The 22,596-nt window shown below is 39.8% G+C and overlaps 1 protein-coding gene across 4 annotated transcripts in view; it reads right to left on the bottom strand.

The window, feature by feature from the left end:
* Positions 1-22,596, bottom strand: part of LOC126457111 (RING finger protein 17) — a 505,497-nt gene that overhangs the window by 89,430 nt on the left and 393,471 nt on the right. For all 4 annotated transcript variants that reach the window (XM_050093159.1, XM_050093158.1, XM_050093161.1 and 1 more), the window contains 4 exons: positions 20,341-20,549; positions 11,628-11,775; positions 9,206-9,418; positions 8,982-9,124 (listed from right to left, as the gene is read on the bottom strand). In XM_050093159.1, coding sequence (XP_049949116.1) covers positions 8,982-9,124; positions 9,206-9,418; positions 11,628-11,775; positions 20,341-20,549 — 713 coding nt within the window. The remainder of the gene's footprint in view (positions 1-8,981; positions 9,125-9,205; positions 9,419-11,627; positions 11,776-20,340; positions 20,550-22,596) is intronic.

Raw genomic sequence — 22,596 nt, 5'->3', positions numbered from 1 at the left:
AATAGTATTTATAAAATGACTCTTAGTGTTCATTAAAAAATGACGATCATTCCACTTGGGACCTGTGGAATGGTACATTAGCTTATTTGTTTTAGTTGTAAATATTTGTCATGTATTGTTGTTTTTCTGACATGTTCCACATCCTGGAGGACCTCCTCACTACGGATCAATTGGAATGAAAGTAAATCTAATCTAATCTAATCTAATCTAATGTGGGCAATTAAGTCTGATCTCACTGTCACCTGAGCTGTATCTGAGGGCATTGAGGAAAATGCAAGGACAATTGAAGAGCTGACACAAAAAAGGGTGTAAGTGCTAAATCAGTCATTATTCAAATTTTGCATTGAAAATGTCCTATGTGCCACCGCCAGTGGCCTGGAGAGAGATCTATGTCCAGAGCGACTGGTTGTAGTTCCCACTGACGCCACTGGATGGCATTTGATGTAACTCCAGGTTGTTGGCGTGGAAAAGGATGCATGTGCCATTCAGTATTCAGTGAGAGTATATGCTACACTTAGTGCAGCCTGAGTGTTGATTTATATTCACTACCCATTTAAGTGTGTTTTGACACTACTGAAGAATTAGAGAGAGCTAAGATGTCAAGGAACATTCCAAAAGCGAAAGAAGTGTATAAATCTCCGGACAAGGTATGTTTCAATCAGTTCTTTGTTAAATATAACAACATAATCAACACATTGTTTGCATTAAACTCCTTCAATATTGTTGCTGATTCCGCTGTGTCAATTCTATCCAGGGTTCCTGTAGATGCCGATATGCATGCCAATCATTGATCAAGAGTGACATCCAGAAGCTGTATGAGGATTCTCTCATTTAGCAAAAGATGCACAAGGCACATATTTAATGAGTCGAATTCAACTGACGAACACTGCAAGAAGATGCCATGGGAGCTATGAAGATCCAGCAGACAGCAGAAGACAAGTGTCAGCTACGTACACTATTCCATCACGGCAAGGTACCTTACGGGTCTGTAACAATATCTTCTTAGATGTTTTTGGAAACCAACTTCTCTTAGAATGTTTAAAGAAAGGAGATATAGTGTTCAGGGATGTCTGAGGCACTTCCGCTGCATCACACAAGCAAAAATATAATGCCACTGACATACATAACATAAAAGATCATGTATGATCATTCCCAACAGAAGAAAGCCATTATTCGAGGCAGAAGTCAGCAAAGCAGTACCTCAGTCCTGACTTAAACATAATCGGCTTTATCATGCATTCAAGGAAAAATTTCCTAAGACACATATTGATGGTCAATTTTATCACAGAGTCTTCAAGAGAGAATTTCCCAATCTGCATTTTTGATGGGCGAGAACAGATACCTGCCGTATCAATGAAATAAACACCAGCAGTGGGGCGTCCAGATTCGCTGCGATTTCTGCAAAAGAGCTTCACCTCAGGAAAGCTGTAAGACTTCTTTCTGCTCCCATTAAATCTAGTCAATATCCTTCGAGCATTGTAGCGACTGTAGCTATCAATATGCAACAGGTTATGTTCATGCCCACTTTAACACATAGTAACATGTTTTATATGCACCAGCTGTCAAATTACAACTTGTGTATTCATGTGGGAAATTCTGCAGTCATGTGTATGTGGCACGAAGGAATTGGAGACCGTGGAGGTAGCGCTATTGCATCATGTCTTTTAAAGGTTCTGTCCAATCAATTGACACCTAAGTGCCAGCTGGAAATATGGTGTGACAACTGCGCTGGTCAGAATAAGAACAAGATGGTGTTGCTGGTTCCAATGTATCTAGTAGTGAGAGGATACTATGATTCCATTGAACTGAAGTTTCTGGTCTCTGGGCATTCTTATACACCTTGTGTTCAAGATTTTGGCGTTATTGAAAAACGAAAACCTGTTTGCAAAGGCATGGTGCCAAAAGAACTTCAGAGTGTAGTGAAACTGTCGCAGTTACACAACCCATTTCAGGTGGCGCCAATGGCAAAATCGGATTTCTTTGATGTCTTCCATGCCTGTGATGAGTTTATAAACACAACAGCAATACAGATCACTAACAAATCGTGGATCAAAGTGTCTGTGACAGATTTACTACAAATTAAAACAAAGAAAACCTTCAATGAAATGGAAGCATGGGAGCATCACACTATTTTCAAGAAGAGACAATATGAGGAATTAGAGAACAGGCATGCCTTCAACAATAAGACACATGTAATGAACATCAGTGATTCCAAGAAAAAGGATTTATTGGCTATGTCGGATTACCTAGATCCAAAATATCATCAGTTCCACAAGAACATCTGCTCTTCATAACTTTTTATTGTTGTGTATGACAATGACTTCAATACCTTTTGTTAATATCTATAGTGAACACTGTTCAAAACACACAACTAAACTGATTGTACCTAAAAATTACAAGAAATAAAGCACATCAGTTCCACAAGAACATCTGCTCTTCATAACTTTTTATTGTTGTGTATGACAATGACTTCAATACCTTTTGTTAATATCTATAGTGAACACTGTTCAAAACACACAACTAAACTGATTGTACCTAAAAATTACAAGAAATAAAGCATTTATGAAGTTCCAGTTATATTTTCTTAACTCCTGAAAAATTTACTTTTTGGCACTTACACCCTTTTCCATGTCAGCTCTTCAATTACCACTGGAATTACAATTAGTAGCAGAGCTGAGCAGCCAGAACTTGCCATTCTACTACCAGGGTGCTACAGTGGGTCTAATGATAGATAATGCGTGGTTATACATGTCAGTAAGGATACCAGTAGCAAGCAAGCATGCAGTGTCTAGGCGTTACATAGTGCACACTTACCTGATGCATTAATGGCAGCAAGAAAGTTTGTGTAAGTGAGAGTCAAAGGGGTGTTACTATTGACAGAAGACAGGGATCAACACATGGTGATAACTGGAGGGGGAGGGGGGATGTTTCAGCAATGTCAGAGCAGGATAGTCACCATATGCCCAACTTGCGAGATTGCAATGGGTGTTACCACATGCAACATGCAACTGTTCAGAGGTAAAACACAGAGACATCGTTGCCAAAAAGAGGTGATAGAACCAGAGTCGTGTTTTCAGACAGTGTGTTTACACTGGGATATACTCAGTGGACAACAAGGTAGTAGTAGTTGCTAGATGCTATGAGCAAGGGAAGATCATGAGGGCAAGACATTTAGAATTGTGAAGTAATGGACTGTTACTCAACGGGACTACATATTGATAGTGACCGGGCCAAGTATCTCACGAAATAAGCATCAAATGAAAAAAACTACAAAGAACGAAACTTGTTTAGCTTGAAGGGGGAAACCAGATGGCTCTATGGTTGGGCCGCTAGATGGTGCTGCCATAGGTCAAATGGATAATAACTGAGTTTTTTTAAATAGGAAACCCCATTTTTTATTACATATTCACGTAGTACGTAAAGAAATATGAATGTTTTAGTTGGACCACTTTCTTCACTTTGTGACAGATGGTGCTGTAATAGTCACAAACGTATAAGTGCATGGTATCACGCAACATTCCGTCAGTGCGGACGGTATTTGCTTCGTGATACATTACCCGTGTCAAAGTGGACCGATTACCAATTACGGAAAAGGTTGATATCGTGTTGACGTATGGCTATTGTGATCAAAATGCCCAACGGGCATGTGCTATGTATGCTGCTCGGTATCCTGGATGACATCATCCAAGTGTCCAGACCGTTCGTGCGATAGTTCCGTTATTAAAGGAAACAGGAAGTGTTCAGCCACGTGTGAAACGTCAACCATGACCTGCAACAAATGATGATGCCCAAGTAGGTGTTTTAGCTGCTGTCGCAGCTAATCCGCACATCAGTAGCAGACAAACTGTGCGAGAATCGGGAATCTCAAAAATGGTGTTGAGAATGATACATCAACATCGATTGCACTCGTACCATATTTCTATGCACCAGGAATTGCACGGCGACAACTTTGAACGTCGTGTACAGTTCTGCCACTGGGCACAAGAGCAATTGCGGGACGATGACAGATCTATTTAGCGACAAAGCGTCATTCACCAACAGCAGTAACTTAAACCGGTATAATATGCACTTTTGGGCAACAGAAAATCCACGATGGCTGCAACAAGTGGAACACCAGCGACCTTGGCGTGTTAATGTATGGTGCGGCATTATAGGAAGGAAGGATAATTTGCCCCCATTTTATCGATGGCAATCTAAATGGTGCAATGTATGCAGATTTCCTACGTAATGTTCTAACGATGTAACAACAAAATGTTTCACTGCATGACACAATGGCGATGTACTTCCAACATGATGGATGTCTGGCACATAGCTTGCGTGCGGTTGAAGCGGTATTAAATAGCATATTTCATGACAGGTGGATTGGTTGTCAAAGCACCACACCATGGCTCGCACGTTCACCAGATCTGACATCCCCGGATTTCTTTCTGTGGGGCATATTATCAAATGCATTGAGGTTGGCGGACATCACTTTGAGCATTTACTGCATTAATGTGGTATTTACAGGTAATCACGCTGTAGCAGCATGCATTCTCAGAAATGATAAGTTCACAAAGGTACATGTATCACATTGGAACAATCGAAATAAAATGTTCAAACATACCTATGTCCTGTAATTTAATTTAAAAAACTTACCTATTACCAACTGTTCATCTAAAATTGTGAGCCATATGTTTGTGACTATTACAACGCCATCTATCAAAAAGCAAAAAAAGTGGTCCAACTAAAACATTCATATTTCTTTACACACTACAAGAATATGTAATAAGAAATGGGGGTTCCTACTTAAAAAAAAAAAAAAAAAAAAAAAAAACGCAGTTGACATCTGTTTGACCTATGGCAGCGCCATCTAGCGGGCCAACCACAGCGCCATCTGGTTTCCCCCTTCAAGCTAGACGAGTTTCGTTCTTTGTAGTTTTTTTGTTTGACGCTTATTTCGTGAGATATTTGGCCCGGTCACAATCAATGGACCACCCTGTAATATTATGGGACCCACATTTCATTTACCAGCTACTATGATGGGAGTTACCCTGTTGAATGTGACACAGCCACAGCTGTACTGGCCAGATGAATCTCTAGAGACGTCCAAATAAAACCTTACCTTCCTTAATAACACATAAGAACTCAGGCTGGACTGTTCACTAAGTTGGAAGATAGAGCACAGGAAGAGTGAATCACTGTGGAGCAATTGTTGCAGCATGTGGAATAATATCGGGATGGCAGATGTCAGGTAACCATGACTTTGAGTGTTGCAGTTCCTAGTGCCATACTGTTTTTCATTTTGCTTTGCCTAATTCTTATGTATTTGATACAACGAGCAACGCAGAAATCCGATCCAATGGTAAATTAAGTTCCCAGAGATTGGACTCCCTGAGCAAAGGACGAAAAATAGTTTGACGAAGATGGAGATTAATATAGTAATTGCATAGTAGTGAACCATAGCCAATTTAATATTATGCACTTGCTTTACAGATTAAGGAAAGAGGTAATTGCAATAGAGAGCCAGGTCTTAGCAAGACCCGAGGGACTAGGTCTTTTCTGCACTCAGCGAAGAACTGCACCACACACAGGTAATGACTGTAGCAGGCAGGTCAATGTCACCATACCAGGGCAAGTCTCTCATTATGGATTATATGACTAGGTGCTGGGTTTTAGTGAAACAAATGCACACCAGAGGCATATAAATAAGTCTGAATTTTCAGGAAGGGGGCAAGCCTCACTGTTGTGAAGTCCACCTGTGCCATCACGTCACCAGGGCTATGCCAGGTACGACAGTGACTGGGCTTCACCAGCAGCAGCCAAGGGTTCAAATGTTGGGCTGAGCCAGCCGCCATCGGCACTCAGTTCTTCATGGGACTTTGTGACACAGCACTGCTGACCTGCCATCTGTGCCTGCTGTTGACAATGCTGAATTCCTAGTGGGACTTGGTGCCTCAGTCCCAGCCGATGTCCAACTCCTGCCAGATGGCAGTAAGCCAAATTCTGCACACAGCTGTCCCCACGCGCTACTGTGGTGATGCATGAGGAGCCACCAGGGCTCCTAGCCACCACAGGAAGTAGGATGTCACTGACATCAATGATTGTGGCCTCTAGAGGGTGCTGGGCTACCACAGGCCTGCTGTCAGCATCCCAGGGAACCAGCTCAACATACAGGGCAGAAGCCCTCACCCAGAACAAGACCCACAACACATCATCCACTGATGTTAAATAGTTGTTATCTACTTACTGTCAAGAGTGTTTCCACTGGGCTCTCCACCCAGTCACCACAGCTCACCCCCCCCCCCCCCCCCCCCCCAAGCGCATCTGCACTCTTCAGATGGCATGAACTGTTCTGTCAAGTTAAAACTGTTTGGCAGATCAGGGAAATTTTGGTTAGGTAGTCTTGTATTATGGTCACGAATATAACTTTAAGAAATCTGTTCTTCTTATATACCACATTTTAAACAACAACCGAGCTACAATAATGTAGATACATGAAGCAGGAATACCTGAGAGCTAAGAGTGAACAAGATGTCTAGCTTTGCATCCACTTATAATTATGATCAACATTCTTTGCAACCTGAAAGTACAGATGGCTGCTTTTGAATTTCCACAAAATAAGATTTGATATTTTAGGTGACAATGAAAGTAGGCATGATTAGTTGTATTTGTTGGTTTCTCATTAATAGAGGATTCTAACACAAAAAAAAACAAAGGGGAGCATTGGCTTACATTTGCAATAACATATTCCACATGCTCAGTTGTTTTAACTGCATTACAATTATAAACCTACTGTTATCAAATGTCTGATCAATGAAAGGGATAAATGTGATGTCTTGATGCATTTTTTGAACACTTTGAAATTCTTGTGTGATAGCTTGTTTACTCTTTCTTATAAGCTGATTATTGTTACTAACTTTGTTTATCAACCGTTGCAGTGTCATTAGTAAATACGATAAGTTTATACTCATCCACAGTTAAACTCAGGTTATTGACATACAAAAGAAAGATAAGGGTCACATTTACTGACCCATAAGGTACAGAACATTTAATTAAATTACTGAACATTTAATTAAATTATGCCCCTGACATTAATGTACATGATGCACACTGTTTACGATACTCTGCAAAGGAATAATGACATTTAGTGCGTATGTAAGGACATCACAGGCACCCAATTGGGAAAAAAAGTTGTAAATTTTTTTCTTTTAATAAGGCCTAGAATATTTACAATTTTGAATGAGGCTAACACAAACTGGCAGGCAACTACTACAAACCATGTAATTTGTGGAAAACAAGATTGACAATAAGCTAATAACCCAAAACACAGTATGGAACAAACATTTTTACTCCAAGTAACATGAGTTAAATCACTCTCAATGAGCCAATACAGAACAGTCTTTATGAATATGTGCAATCAGATTTACACAATCTAAGTCTAGTTCCATAATAGTGCTATTACAGTTTTAATTAGTATCAGCATAATGGGAGCTTCAGTGCCAAGATATGAACTGCAATCTTGCTCTGTAGCAGAGCAATGACCATCCTCACATGATGTATTGCTGCAATCCTTGGAGTCACAGTAGCCACCTCATACAAAGATACTCTTGGCACCACACATTGTCATTTTCTATATCATGACATGGGGGGGGGGATTAAAGCCAGAACCAATTTTGCATAATATTCAAGGAAATTTACCGCTTTTGGAGATCCATAAAATGAATTGCAAAATGAAATTCAGATCAGAGCTGTGCAGGTCTTCATGTCTCCCTGTGATTTCCACTGGCTTACTTATTTTTATCTGTTAAGAGTACTTTCTAAAATGTGATTAAACGTAATTTATTTTTAAAACTCTGATAAATGACTGACAACAGCAGCACAAATTTAGAATTGTTTTATTGTGACATACATCTCGATTTCCAAATAACACAAAAATTCAGTAAATTGTGCGTACATATGATTCACTCTTTTGTCGAGAAAAGTGTTTTTTATATATTTTTTTTATTTTTAAGGAAAAACAAATAAAGCAAAAAGCCAGCCAAACAACACAGCACATTATGTCCTCTGTCTTTCTTAATAGTTTAAGATCAGAATAAAAATAGTTCATCACCTGATTTAACCAATCTGCTACAGGTGCAACAGTAACAATGCACATGTCGGCTTTGTGTCTATATAGGAGAATGCTTGGCAGCTCCCAAGCAAGCACTCGAGCCGGGAGACGCTTCCCAAAGGCTGAGCCTGCTTCAAGATTGTCATCTGTGCTTTTCCAAGCAAGGCAGAATAAGTCAGTATTTTTAAAATTTTGAGTCAGAGTTGATGGCCAGCACTTACAAATAGGAGAAATATCAGTGTTGCTGACAGACACATAAAATAGTACACTCACTATCCTAGCTTCAACACACCTAATAGTTTCTTCCTCAGGGAGTAGAGAGGAATATATTGAGGAAGTTTAGAAAGGGATGGAAAGTCCCTCAGATCCCAGGATGACCGGAACCCACCTATTGTGAGGATGAGGGGATTCTCCTTTTATTTAAATGTATTAAAGTAATTACTGCATAAATACTTGAATTCATGACAAAAAAATAACTGTCAGATTCAAAACTGAAAATTTCTAGATAAAGTGTGCTTCCATTAGTAACACACACTGATTTCTGTAGAATGTCATAGATTGATTCACAACCAAACACAAAATTCTCATTTCCTGACATTCTGTGATACAATGTCAAGAAGATACAAAATTTCAAAATGCTTCTGCATAAATTGGTTGCTACTTTGATGTTGAAATTCAAATATCTCCTTGGTGTTTTTGAGGACTTCTCTTTTTGATATAATAACTGTTACTTTGACACAATTAATATTACTAAGGCACATACACAACACACACCAGACATAAAAGACAAATAATTTGTAATAATAGGTACTAAGTAAAAAATCAATAATATGAATGGGTGATTTACAGATAAATCTTTGATGAATAAGGAACTAATTCAAATATCACTTACAGTTTCAGAGGAATAGCAAGTCCTTGATCTATCAGCTTCTGATTCAATGTATTCCATACTTCTGTTGTTGGGTCCAATGGTCCTCCCTCAAAAACATCTTTTACCCAAAGTTCTACAGGAAGTGAATTGTTTTCAATCTCTCCCTGCAAGAAATATTGCTTACATAAAGCAGAAAATTATTGCTTACAAAGGTATATGGGCTTACAGAATTTGTCAAGACTTACCCGTTTAGTGATGTAAAGCTCTGTGTAATTATGAATAAGATCTGCGAGATGTTCACATGCTAAACTTGGCCACTGAGATCTATCTCCAGCTGCTTTTATACCAACTAAGTGACACGCAATTGCACCACTGTGTACTTCAGAAAATCGAGGATCAAGTGCTTGAATGCAGTTAATGGGAACCTTTGTGTAGGTTGCAAAATCCGTCAGAAAAACCTGGAAAATTTGTTGCAATCAGGTCAGTAACAAAGTTTGATAAGCACATGTTTGGAGGGTGACAGACAGAAATAATCACTGACCTGTACATTATCAGCTTTCGTACCACAAGCTTTGAACAAAGAGAGAATTACATTTGTACAACCTCTTGTAAGTTTCACCATTATATAGTCTGTAAGTTTCACCATATTATAGTCTCCTGTGTGTGTGTGTGTGTGTGTGTGTGTGTGTGTGTGTGTGTGTGTGTGGGTGTGTAGGGGGGGGGGGGGGGGGGGGGGCATGTATGCACACATGTTCATTTTATATTTGATATGGGGAAAACACTGGAAACCCAAATCTGGATACCTAATTTCTCCCAAATGTGAGCCCAGCATCTTAGCTGATGTACCACCTTTTTTGGTATTTTATACCTCTACAGTGGCAAAGACCACTATTAGGGATGTCACAAAGTGGAAATGTCGAATGCAGTATATCCAAATTTGGCTCTGTGGTAGGCTTATGAAATTGACTGATGGGGACTGCTGAACTCTGAAGCTTACTATACAAATCAATCATCAGATATCTTATCACTATTTTAGAGGTCTTATAATGGAAATAAGATACAGAGATCAGTGACAGAATGATCCACCAAAAGACAACAGAACACAGCTTTCAAATATTACTGATTTTGAAAAGTCCTGGCAAATTAAAACTGTGCACCAGACTATTACACTGGTATCATTACCTTTCGCAGACAAGTGCTCTACTGGCTGAGTCATCCACGCATGACTAACGACTTGTCTTTGAAGCTTTACATCTGACAGTACCTCTTCTCCTATAGTTGGAAGTCCTACGTGCATAGCAGAAGTACTCCTGAAAGAAAGGATATTCTTGAGAAATAGATTAGCTACATCCTTGAGGACATTTTGAAGGCTGGAGAAGAAGTACTGATGGAAGTAAGGCTGTGAGAGCAAGTCATGGGCTGTACTTGGGTAGTTCAGTTGGTAGAGCACTCCACTGCAAAAGGCTAAGGTTCCAGGTTTGAACTCTTCTTCGGCACACAGTTTTAACCTACTAGGAAATTTCAAATCAGTACACAGCATACTGCAGAATGAACATTAATTCTGGATTATTGATTGTCACTGCTTACCTCACCGACTTTTGAGGTTCTGAACAACATCAGCCAACACAGCATGACAAGACAACCTTAACAGTGCAGACAATACCGTTCTCCTCAATGTGACTAACAAGCTACATCATGTGACTGACAGCAAGCAGTTCATAGCTTAACTTAAAGTAGTCAATGGAATAATTTTATTTATTATTATTATTATTATTATTACAAATTTAATAAACAAATAGTCGACTACTTTGACAACAGGAGTAAAGCCAAAACAGACATATTGAATGGATTGGTGAGATTAAAACTGATCTGAAATTGGCAGGAATTACACCTCAAGATGTATAAAACTGGAAAACCTTCAGATCCAAAATTCACAAATGGCAAGCTGGCCAGGAGGTAAAATCACAGAAAAAGACTGGAACAATATGGTCCCAAGAGAAAAAGGAACCCCACAAGAAGAGAACAAAAGACATATGGGCACAAAGGAAGGCAAATGCCCACCTCTAACTACTTTGCATAGTCCCAATGGGCTTATTCACAATAATAATAATAATTATAATACAATTTTTTTCACGATAAATTATTATTATTATTATTATTATTATTATTATTATTATTATTATAAAATCAGAGTTGCTTTTTGAGAGACAGTGAATCTGCTGCTCCACTACTTGTATAGCTTTAAACACTTGGACTATAATGAGTATGTTACACATCCCATCATCTGTAACTTCTAAAGTTTTTAAATGTCCCTGAAAAGGCATTAAGTTATCACAAACATAATCACTACGTCATAAATGAACAATTTTGTGTAAAATATATTTACACTCAGGACTAGCACAATGCGAATGATTTTCACAACTATGACTGTGGAGGTCTTCTATCTAGGACACCTAACTCTATTTCTTATTACTATTTAGAATATTATGAAGTCCTTGTACTGCCAACAAAATACGTGAATGTAACTGTAAAAATTACTTTAAGTTTATTGTCAGCTAATATATAAATATATTTTCTGCTTGTTTTGAACCATGAATAATAAAAGGTTTGCTCCTTGTTATACACATAAGAAATTACTAAGTACAGAACATTAATTCTTAGTCATACCAAAGCTTCATCATCTGTGATGTTTGTAATAATTCCTCGACACCACAATTTATCTGCAGCATTAAAAACACAGCATTTCTCTCCTTCTTCCCATGAAGTTTCAATACCGATGGATGTGTTATAGTACTCCTGTAGCTCTTTCATTAATCTGTACAAACAAAAAAGCAAACTATGTTTAATGTTCTTTCATACAAGCATATTACAACTATTTTGCAATCATTCACTGACATGAAAACACAGGTTTTCATGCCTACAGAGAAATAAGCTGAGTTATCCACTATCTAATGAAATCAGCACTGTTACCAACACTCCTCTATCACAGACACTGACATAATATCTGGTAGCACATGGAAGTTGTGCCATTTTGTGAAGCCTCCTTGACTTTACTTGGGCTGACTGACTACTGTACCACATGGCACACAGAAAATTGCTGACAATTATGACAGAGAAAGTGGTCAAAGCTCGAGTTTACACACAAACCCAACACGACAAAAAATCCGTGAGACATTTATGGAAAAATATACCGAAAATACAAAAACTGCAATCAATTCAAGTTTAAGCTGCAGAATTTTGGCATTCTGAAGTATCTGTTACATGAAATCCTATGACAACTCACATTAAAAACGTATAATGAATGAAACAATGTAATACACTACAAATGAAGTATGTATGTTTATCCTCATATATTTTCTGGTAATTTTTTTTCTGTTTTATAACTGCTACAGCTTTCCCTTCATTCAAGTCAAGTTAGTTTCCCTCACTTTAAATCCATTACTAGTGTAAAATTTCAGTTGCTATGCACTTCTGCTTTACAAATGACAAGTTTCTCTAATTGTGCAGGTATTATTCCATGTCATGACATCAAATAAATCTCAAGTCTGATTTCATGTGGTGAGTAACAATCAATTAGAACAACGATGCTTTGTCATTGTTTCATAAACAAAGGTTTCTGTGACAAAAGCAAAAATATGGGCATCATAAATTTTCTTCCCATTGTTTTGTGGTAATATGTCCAACACTCCTATTCATTCGGGGGACGATATAGATTCCAGTAGCATTAAATTTTGGTTAACTTCCCCGCTGGATTAAATATACAGAAATTTCTGTACCCTAGTCACCCGGAAATCGAAAGCATTTGTTAAGGCAATTGTACTATCAAGTTTAGTAGTAGCTGAGTAACTCAGTGTGTGTGTGTGTGTGTGTGTGTGTGTGTGCGCGTGTTACAGAGAGAGAGAGAGAGAGAGAGAGAGAGAGAGAGAGAGAGAGAGAGAGTGTGATGAGCGTTCTCAATCTTATTTATGTACCTATTGATGACCCAGCATCTCAACTATTAGGTGAGTTGTTTCCTTTACTCCTAAGTTATTTATATTTTTCAATATATTTTTTTCTGCTCTTTATTTTATTTTATTTATTTTGGAGTTGCTCCTTGTACCAAGTGCAGTTGGTTGCAGGAATCGCAATGTCACAGTTGGTGGCGCCCATAGTTATCAACGCTGTAGGCACTGTCGGGGAAACTTTGGAGACGATCAGTTGGACACACCTCCATGGATGTTGGAGGTAACATTACAAATAGGAAAAAATGTAAAATAAAAGTTGATGGTTATCAGCCTGAGCTTTGCTTTTGGTAAGGAAAGTACTCATTTCAAAAATACATGAACAAAATTTGTGAACAGTTGGAGTTTCTGTAATGTTATAGCATAAAAGGAAGCTAAATGGGTAACCACGGCAGCTGATCATTTTAATTTAATAATATAACAGGATTTGTAAATGAAAGTTTTTATGGAATGTCAATAAAGTAAAACCTGCTTCAGTGTATTGCCACATTAATTTGCAGTGAGTCCATGACATTTTGAAAGACATATACTCTCCTTAATCTTCTGGCAATGTAAAGAGCAGTTGTTGCAGGTTTTCAGGTGTCGACCACCATTGATTATCACAACAACAAAATGTATCTCTTGCTAAAAAGAGCAAATGCACTGGTCCACTCTGTTTTACATTAAGTTTCTTGCTATGGATTACTTTCATAATCACACTTTATATTTGCATAAGAATTCACTTCTATCAACCTGCATCATTAATAAATCTTGAATACCTCATCAACTAGTGAAAGTTATTCCTCATCAACGCTACTATAGCCATATCTTAAACATTGGATTAATTTCTTTTGGTATGGGGAAACCAGCACATGAAAGCATGCTGGAACACAAACAAATATCTTATCTCCCTTATTTCTTTTGCTTCGCCACATTTAGATTACTCAAAACTCAACACACACGTTCACCTCTGCCAAACTTTGTCATTTCATTCCTTGTATTTCTAACTTCATTCCTAACTACATTTCCAGAACTGTCTGATTCCAGGTTGTAAATTAAATGAACAGTACAAGTATGAGCTGTTCTGGGACTATGGTGTGAGTTTCTATCTTCCACAAGGAATGCTCCACCAATAAACCTCTCACATTAAGTATCTAACCACATGCAGTGAGCTACCCAAAATTACCCATCATCAAAATCCGTAGTTATATAGCATCTATTTTACTTTACGCAAATGTAATTTATCTTTACTTTCTGCACCAACAACACTGCAATAAGAGGTAAATCCCAATGTACCAATTTATGCAGAATTAATGTAAGTTAAAAAAATTAAATAAATAAATAAATAAATAAAAGCACACACTCAATGTTGACAGAACTGCAAGGCTGACAGCACTGTAGGATAATAATTGCCAAAACACACACACTTGGTACACAGTTTAACTGTTATGGATAAATGAAAACGGCAATTACAGAGTCATACATTGATGAAATGGGTATGGGTTGTAGAAAAAGATCAGGTAAATTTCAGACACCTAAGCACATTAACTCCTCAGCATATTTATTTTAAACATTGTAATATGTAAATAATTTTATTATATTATAATAATTACTTTTTATCATTAGAAAATGGAATTTAATAACAAATATTTTATAAGGAAACTAAAGAACCATATCATAAATCTTGAAAACCAGAGAATGAAATTATTACATCACTGTTTCAAAAATTCTTAATATAATTATGTACTAGTCTTTTCATCCATGCTGAGGATTTGATTGTATGTTACAAAAGTCATGTTTAGATTGCTTTCTCACAGTATATATTATCAGTGCTTGCAAATTTAGACTAATCAGATGACTAAAATTGGTTTCTGAAGGTAGAAAAACTGCTGTACTTCATATATCTTCAAATTATCTTCTCAACAATAACAATACAGGAATAAAATGAATCCTTCAATGACTGTTTTGACTGAAAAGAACAAATGCATTTCAGAAAGTTATTTTCACAAAAAGGTAAATATTCTTTCCCCATTCAAAGTAAAAGCATCATTTTAAGTTGCATACTGAAAATATACCAATAGTGAAACTAAGATAGTACAGAAACAAAGCAGCATTGCTAAAGTTGAAGCGGTATGATATTAGACAAAGTGCTTCACACAGAACAGCACAACAGAGTACTGGTCACCCTGTGGCTCCAGCTCCATGCAAGATCCACATGACATGGCAGCTCCATCCTTTCTGACCACAGCAGACAGTTGTCGCGAGCTGCAGCACTTCTGGGTTGCTATCGATACTAAATCCCTCCCCCCTATGATAAGCCCTTGCCCCCCCCCCCCCCCCCCCCCCCATGGCAACTGAACGTGGGGCCTAGACACAAGGCACCCTTCATACAGGCAGACATGTACTTGGGTTGGGCATGCTGTACAAAGCGTAGGACGTAGGTGGTCTAGAAACATACCTCATGCAAGATTTTGGATAGACTGTGTCAACATTGTCGTTAAGGCCTTGTGCATTTGAGCTTCACATGTTCTGACAATTCTTTAGGCCTCTGGGTTGGAGGCTTGGTGGAAGGGGCAGTGGTCAGGTGTTCAATGTTGTTGTTGTGACAGAAAGTCTTAAACTGCGAAGATGTGAACTGGGGACCTGTTGTCAGACATCACTGTGTGAGGAGCTCCCTCGAAGGCAAAGATTGTAGAGAGGGTACAGATGGTAGCACTGGTGGTTGTTGATGACATACATGCCATAATGGGAAAGTTGGAGAGAGCATACATCACCAGTAACCACATAGCTCCCTGAAATTGCCTAACAAAATCAATGGATACCCTCTCTCATTAAAAATCAATGGATACCCTCTCTCATTGGTGGTCTTGGGGTGGTCATGGAAAATAAAGTTGTGCCATAGCCACCTGGTTCAGGGATGCAAGGCCAAAGAAGGAATGCGATGACAACTGGGCATTCAGACCACCCAATGGCTAGTGTTAAGAATCCGCTTGTGGCGGTGAGTCTGTATCACATTGCAAAATAGTTGCAAAATGTTGCGTCTCCTTGTTCCGGCCACCAAGACCACACTGCTAACAAAACTTTGTGCAGAACTAGGTCACAGACCAACATTCACATACAATCAATGAGAATGCATCTAGGGTTTGTCGCAGGTGCTGATTGAGCACAAAACAGTTTTGTCAATCACACTTCTGTTGGGGCAGCAGGAAAGTGGGAATAGGTGCCTGCAGTGGCTTGTCCAACAGTGGGGCATAGCACATTTTGTAGTTATATCTGTTTAAAAACGAAGTCCACCACTGGAGCTGCTGCACTTACTTTTCTGGGAGCTTGGACCGAAATCCAAAAATCGATCTGCAAACAGTTGTGGTCATGAACAGACGGAATCTGCTGCCATACAAATACACATGAAACTTCTTGACACAAATGTGAATGTTTTTGGAGTGTAGGTGATTGGTCTTTCGAAGCTGAGCAACATTTTAGAGGACAGAACTGCCGCAAACCCATACAGGACAATCTGTCATGATACTCAATCACAGGTGCATAGTATATGGCATCTGTTTTAAGACAATCCTTACAGCATTGAAAAGCCTGTTGACAGGATGTCAGCTACACAAATTTGATGCCCTTTTTGAGCAGCTGACTGAGCAGATGAGATATTTGGGCTGCTTGAGGAATGAACTTCACATAGTAAATGATCTTGTCAAGAAAAAAATAATTGTTTGAGGTTAGTGGGCACTGGCATACTTATTATTGCATCAAAATCGTTGCATGTGGGCATAATACCCTTGCTTCTGGGGCTGTGCCCAAGGGGGAGGGTGGGGGCGGAACTATGTGCTCAACCACATGATAAATCAATGATCTTTCATAGGAAACTTTACAACTCTGACACAAAAAATTGCACTAGACTGAATCCTGAGTTTCCCCAACATATAAATAGTTTGAATAACTTACGGGAACACAGCCAAGTAATGTCTTCGACAACTGCCAATATGTCTGTATCATTTCAACTACACTCCTGGAAATGGAAAAAAGAACACATTGACACTGGTGTGTCAGACCCACCATACTTGCTCCGGACACTGCGAGAGGGCTGTACAAGCAATGATCACACGCACGGCACAGCGGACACACCAGGAACCGCGGTGTTGGCCGTCGAATGGCGCTAGCTGCGCAGCATTTGTGCCCCGCCGCCGCCAGTGTCAGCCAGTTTGCCGTGGCATACGGAGCTCCATCGCAGTCTTTAACACTGGTAGCATGCCGCGACAGCGTGGACGTGAACCGTATGTGCAGTTGACGGACTTTGAGCGAGGGCGTATAGTGGGCATGCGGGAGGCCGGGTGGACGTACCGCCGAATTGCTCAACACGTGGGGCGTGAGGTCTCCACAGTAGATCGATGTTGTCGCCAGTGGTCGGCGGAAGGTGCACGTGCCCGTCGACCTGGGACCGGACCGCAGCGACGCACGGATGCACGCCAAGACCGTTGGATCCTACGCAGTGCCGTAGGGGACCGCACCGCCACTTCCCAGCAAATTAGGGACACTGTTGCTCCTGGGGTATCGGCGAGGACCATTCGCAACCGTCTCCATGAAGCTGGGCTACAGTCCCGCACACCATTAGGCCGTCTTCCGCTCACGCCCCAACATCGTGCAGCCCGCCTCCAGTGGTGTCGCGACAGGCGTGAATGGAGGGACGAATGGAGACGTGTCGTCTTCAGCGATGAGAGTCGCTTCTGCCTTGGTGCCAATGATGGTCGTATGCGTGTTTGGCGCCGTGCAGGTGAGCGCCACAATCAGGACTGCATACGACCGAGGCACACAGGGCCAACACCCGGCATCATGGTGTGGGGAGCGATCTCCTACACTGGCCGTACACCACTGGTGATCGTCGAGGGGACACTGAATAGTGCACGGTACATCCAAACTGTCATCGAACCCATCGTTCTACCATTCCTAGACCGGCAAGGGAACTTGCTGTTCCAACAGGACAATGCACGTCCGCATGTATCCCGTGCCACCCAACGTGCTCTAGAAGGTGTAAGTCAACTACCCTGGCCAGCAAGAACTCCGGATCTGTCCCCCATTGAGCATGTTTGGGACTGGATGAAGCGTCGTCTCACGCGGTCTGCACGTCCAGCACGAACGCTGGTCCAACTGAGGCGCCAGGTGGAAATGGCATGGCAAGCCGTTCCACAGGACTACATCCAGCATCTCTACGATCGTCTCCATGGGAGAATAGCAGCCTGCATTGCTGCGAAAGGTGGATATACACTGTACTAGTGCCGACATTGTGCATGCTCTGTTGCCTGTGTCTATGTGCCTGTGGTTCTGTCAGTGTGATCATGTGATGTATCTGACCCCAGGAATGTGTCAATAAAGTTTCCCCTTCCTGGGACAATGAATTCACGGTGTTCTTATTTCAATTTCCAGGAGTGTATTTACATCAACTGTGAAGACAGATCCAAATATCAGTAAGTAATGAACTCTTAACACATCGATGATATGTCCTACCACACCGAACTGGACTCCAGATCTAAGATTTACAACCTTCATTAGTCTTCAACATTTACATTTTAGAATGTTCGTTTTCTCTGAGGTGTTCATGATGCCTCGAAGAGGCATCACCAAGGCATGAATGCACATGTCCAGTAAATGCTTCTGCACTCACCACGCCACGCCTTGTCTTGCCTTGCCCATACTGTTTCATCAGCGTGACCATCCTTAGAGGAACACAGATCATTCTCACGAATGACACATGTTACACTAAAAAAACTAAAAATGCTCCAAATTGAAATTTTAATGAATTTTTTTCTTGTTTCTATATTAAAGCAGTTGTCTTAACCCTTCAACTGCTGTGGATGAGATTAACTCGTCGAGCACTGCCACTCCCCAAGTGCTGAGGACATGTATAAACATGGCCCCTGGAGTTTCCTAAAGCGCTACTGACATCTTCACATGTTCTGTTCTGTCTACCTCTTACTGCTACAGAGGAGTTACTACCATATCTTGACGAATAAAAATGTTCTGAGCATTTACCATACAAAATATGTGCCTCTATGCATGTTACCACTTGCAAAAAACCTTGTTTCGATATCTTTAACCATTTATGAAATATGATAATTGTTATGACTACATGATTTATGATGCGCAGGACCTGAATTGGGGTGCATCACGTAGGACCATCAGTTGGATATAAAAATCGATAACTTGAGCACAAAATGATATATTGTTCTGCTCTCAGTTTTAAATAAAATTTCAATATCTTATTCACATTTCATACAAAGCAATGATAAGCTAAAATGAATCATATCAAAAGTTTACAAAATGCCTTTTTACCACTGCAAACTCTTTAAAATTTTGTGGAAGGTTTTACTTAATTTGATGCAGCCCAATAACTATGGCACATAATGAAAAGAAATTCAGTTGTTTATTGAGCAAATATGGCAGACTGAAAGACGTGCAAAAATCAAGTTTTTTCATCTCATAGTTTTCTTACAATCAGGTGATAAGTGTTTCATAGTGGCTTTAATACCGTCTTCAGCAGAAGTAGCAGCGTTTGGTAAGTACTATAGCCATAACAAAGCTGCTCTCAGCACAGAATGCAGAAAGCATAACTGTAGCACCAAAAGGGTTAATAAATTACTTTTATTTCTGAATGCTCTTAAAATCAGGAGAGAGACCATTTGTGGAAAACCAGCCGATAATTCTTATAAAATTCCTCTGTTGTTGTTAAGGCTATTGGAACTTCTTATAATACTTGGGTTTTCTGCTAAAAGGAACTAGTTCTACTTGATGTGCAACACATGGCAGATGATTAGTCTATATGTGACCCAATATTGACTCTTCTAGAACTCCATTAACAAATATTAAAATATATGCTCACAACCACCTTTTAAAGTGCTAACGCACTAAAACTGCTGCCTTCTGAGTGACCAAGCCTTGACCAGCAAAATTATTCTACAACACCATTATAAAAGAGATACAGATAAAAGTATAAATAAAAATATAAAAAAATCGTGCTCACTTCCCTCGTAACCGTGCCTTTCCAAAAATGTGATTCATCATCTACTGTCCAATCGATAAAATAAACTAAAATGATTTGGTGCATACAATCTTTGAATACTGGCAGTGTGACAACAACTATTCACATGCTTCCTGTACCAGTACATCTCCAGGAACAATCTACCAGGATACAAATATATAAGCAGTGTAACTTTTTGTGTTAGTATCTGAGTATGCCATGTTTTTGTACTCTTTTTATCAGCTAGTACAAAATGGATATCAACGAAATTATTCAAATTCCCATGGGCCCACCTCCCTGCGGCTTGTAACTTAGGTTTCTTAGCCCTCAACATGCACCTCCTCCATCTCTCAACTACTTCAACACAAAAAGAAATACTTACTCTGACAATACACCCTCCACGGCATACAATCTCACATAGAAGCAGCTTGGGCTCTCTAAAGCAAGAACAGTCACTCTGAGGCGGAATGGATCACTATTTTCCTTTATCTCTGCGTCTGGAACCACATCAGTCACTTCTGGCGGAGGTTTATTTTGTGCTGCAGCAACTTCTTTTGGCTTCACTTTTGAGATCACTCGTTTTTCAGCTTTCTAAAAACATCATAAAATGGTGTACTATCCTTAAATATATATACGACTAGTGCAATAAGAACACTATCACCAATATTCATTCCAACTATTTTGTATAGTAAATTTTCAAACAGATAATCACAGGTAAGTACATTGTAGTTTTTCAGGTAAGAGATCAGTAACGCTGAATTATCTTCATACTGTGCTGCAGATACATAGATAGCGAAGGATCTACCAACATGAAATAAAATATTAAGCACAATTACTTCAGTCAGAAAATCTTACTGGGAAATGAAATGAAATTTTATGAAAATAAAATAACAGAACATGGAACTATATGAACAAACCGTACATTTCTGCTTCACTTAAACAGTAATTTCTTTAGTTAGGTCATGAACAGTCTAACGCTGCATATTTTACTGAAGCCTAAACTATAATGGCACCGAAGTTAACCCAATTTGGAGCTAAATGTGGCAACACACCATTGTAAATATAATGTTTATAATAAAGTTTTGATTTCAATAACCATTCATGAAGAAAATAAGCTGGTACATATGTATGTTGTGTACACATCAAACCAACACTAATTTAATTACAGTTGTGATCTTCAGGGGACAAAATGTGTAGTACTACCAACAAATACATACTAAATTAAATGTTACACAACTGATACATTTTAGAACTAATAGTTCTTTCAACAATAGGGAGACAGGGACAGGTTAAGGAAGGTTAAAAGAAGGGACAGGTCACTCAGACCTTCACTTGTAATGAGGACAAGTGTCTAATCTAGTGTGTGTCAGCAGTACTACACGTTCCAGTATCACAATTTACTAGTTTTCTCAACAGATTTTGCTTTGATACAATTAAACTTACTTACATGTTTTCAAAATATATCAACATAGTTCCCTGGCAGTCTGTGCTTTATAGTGCAGTGTGGACTGACTTTCCAGTGTGCATGCAATTGAAGAAGCGGTTGGGGAAGGGTGACTGTATCTCTGATGGAGGCAGCAGTGAGTGAGCGGGGCAGGACGGAGGGAGATGGATGGGGGTGCGGGAGGGAGGGGTACCAGTAGATGCTCGCGATAGCACTGCAGTCAGTTAGTGTGGCACACAATGATGATAACATGGCTTGCGATGGGATCACACGACAGAGAAAGGGAAGACCGACAGGTAGAGAGCGTGCACTGCAGTGAGTTAGCGGAGATTGAGGCCAGAAGAAATACAAGCATGAAGGATATGTTGCAAGAATAACTTTCAATTATGGAGTTCAGAAAACCTGATGGAGGTGGAAGAATCCAGAGGGCATGGTTGTGAACCAGCTACTGAACTTGAAGAAGTTGTGCTCAGCAGCATGTTCTGCCACTGTACATTCAAGTCTGCTCTTGGCCGCAATTGGCAATGATCATCCTTCTGGTGGGCAACTTGCTGGTGGTCATACTCACATAAAATGATTTGCAGACAATGCAGCAGATACTTCCTTCAACGTACTGGTGAGGGAATTTTCATCACTTCATATGCACCATACACAAGTGGCCAGGCTATATGGGAACAATTTTTTTGGACTGGAAGAAATGACAGCTGTCAAAATACAGGTACTGTTGGTGGTTAGTTGGCTTGATATGGACAGATAAGTGCATGGAGCCATCAGAGTGGCGGCTGTCATTGTCCAGGAAGGTTGTACATTGGGCTGAGGACAACAAGCGGACGCAAATGCGAGAGAGAGTGTTGAGTTTGTGAAGAGATTAGAATAGTGCGTCTTGGCCCTACATCAAAGAACATGAAGATATCATTAATGAACCTGAACCAAATATGGGGTATGGGAGTCTAAGAAGCTTTTCTACACGTAGCCCTTATACAGATTGGCTTAGGAGGGTGCCTTGTAGGGGCCATGACCGTGTTGTGAATCTGTTCATGTATCTTCTCCTCAAATGAGAATTAATTATGTGTAGGGATGCCATAAGCTGGATGTATAAGGAATAAGGTAGTGGGTTTGGAGTCAGGTGGACGTTGCGAGAGGTAGTGTTCGATAGCAGCAAAGCTGTGGGCATGCAGAACGTTGGTGCATAGG

The sequence above is a fragment of the Schistocerca serialis genome, chromosome 2 (assembly GCF_023864345.2).
Source record: "Schistocerca serialis cubense isolate TAMUIC-IGC-003099 chromosome 2, iqSchSeri2.2, whole genome shotgun sequence".
Lineage (NCBI taxonomy): Eukaryota > Metazoa > Arthropoda > Insecta > Orthoptera > Acrididae > Schistocerca > Schistocerca serialis.
This window is presented reverse-complemented; position numbering and strand designations above follow the sequence as displayed.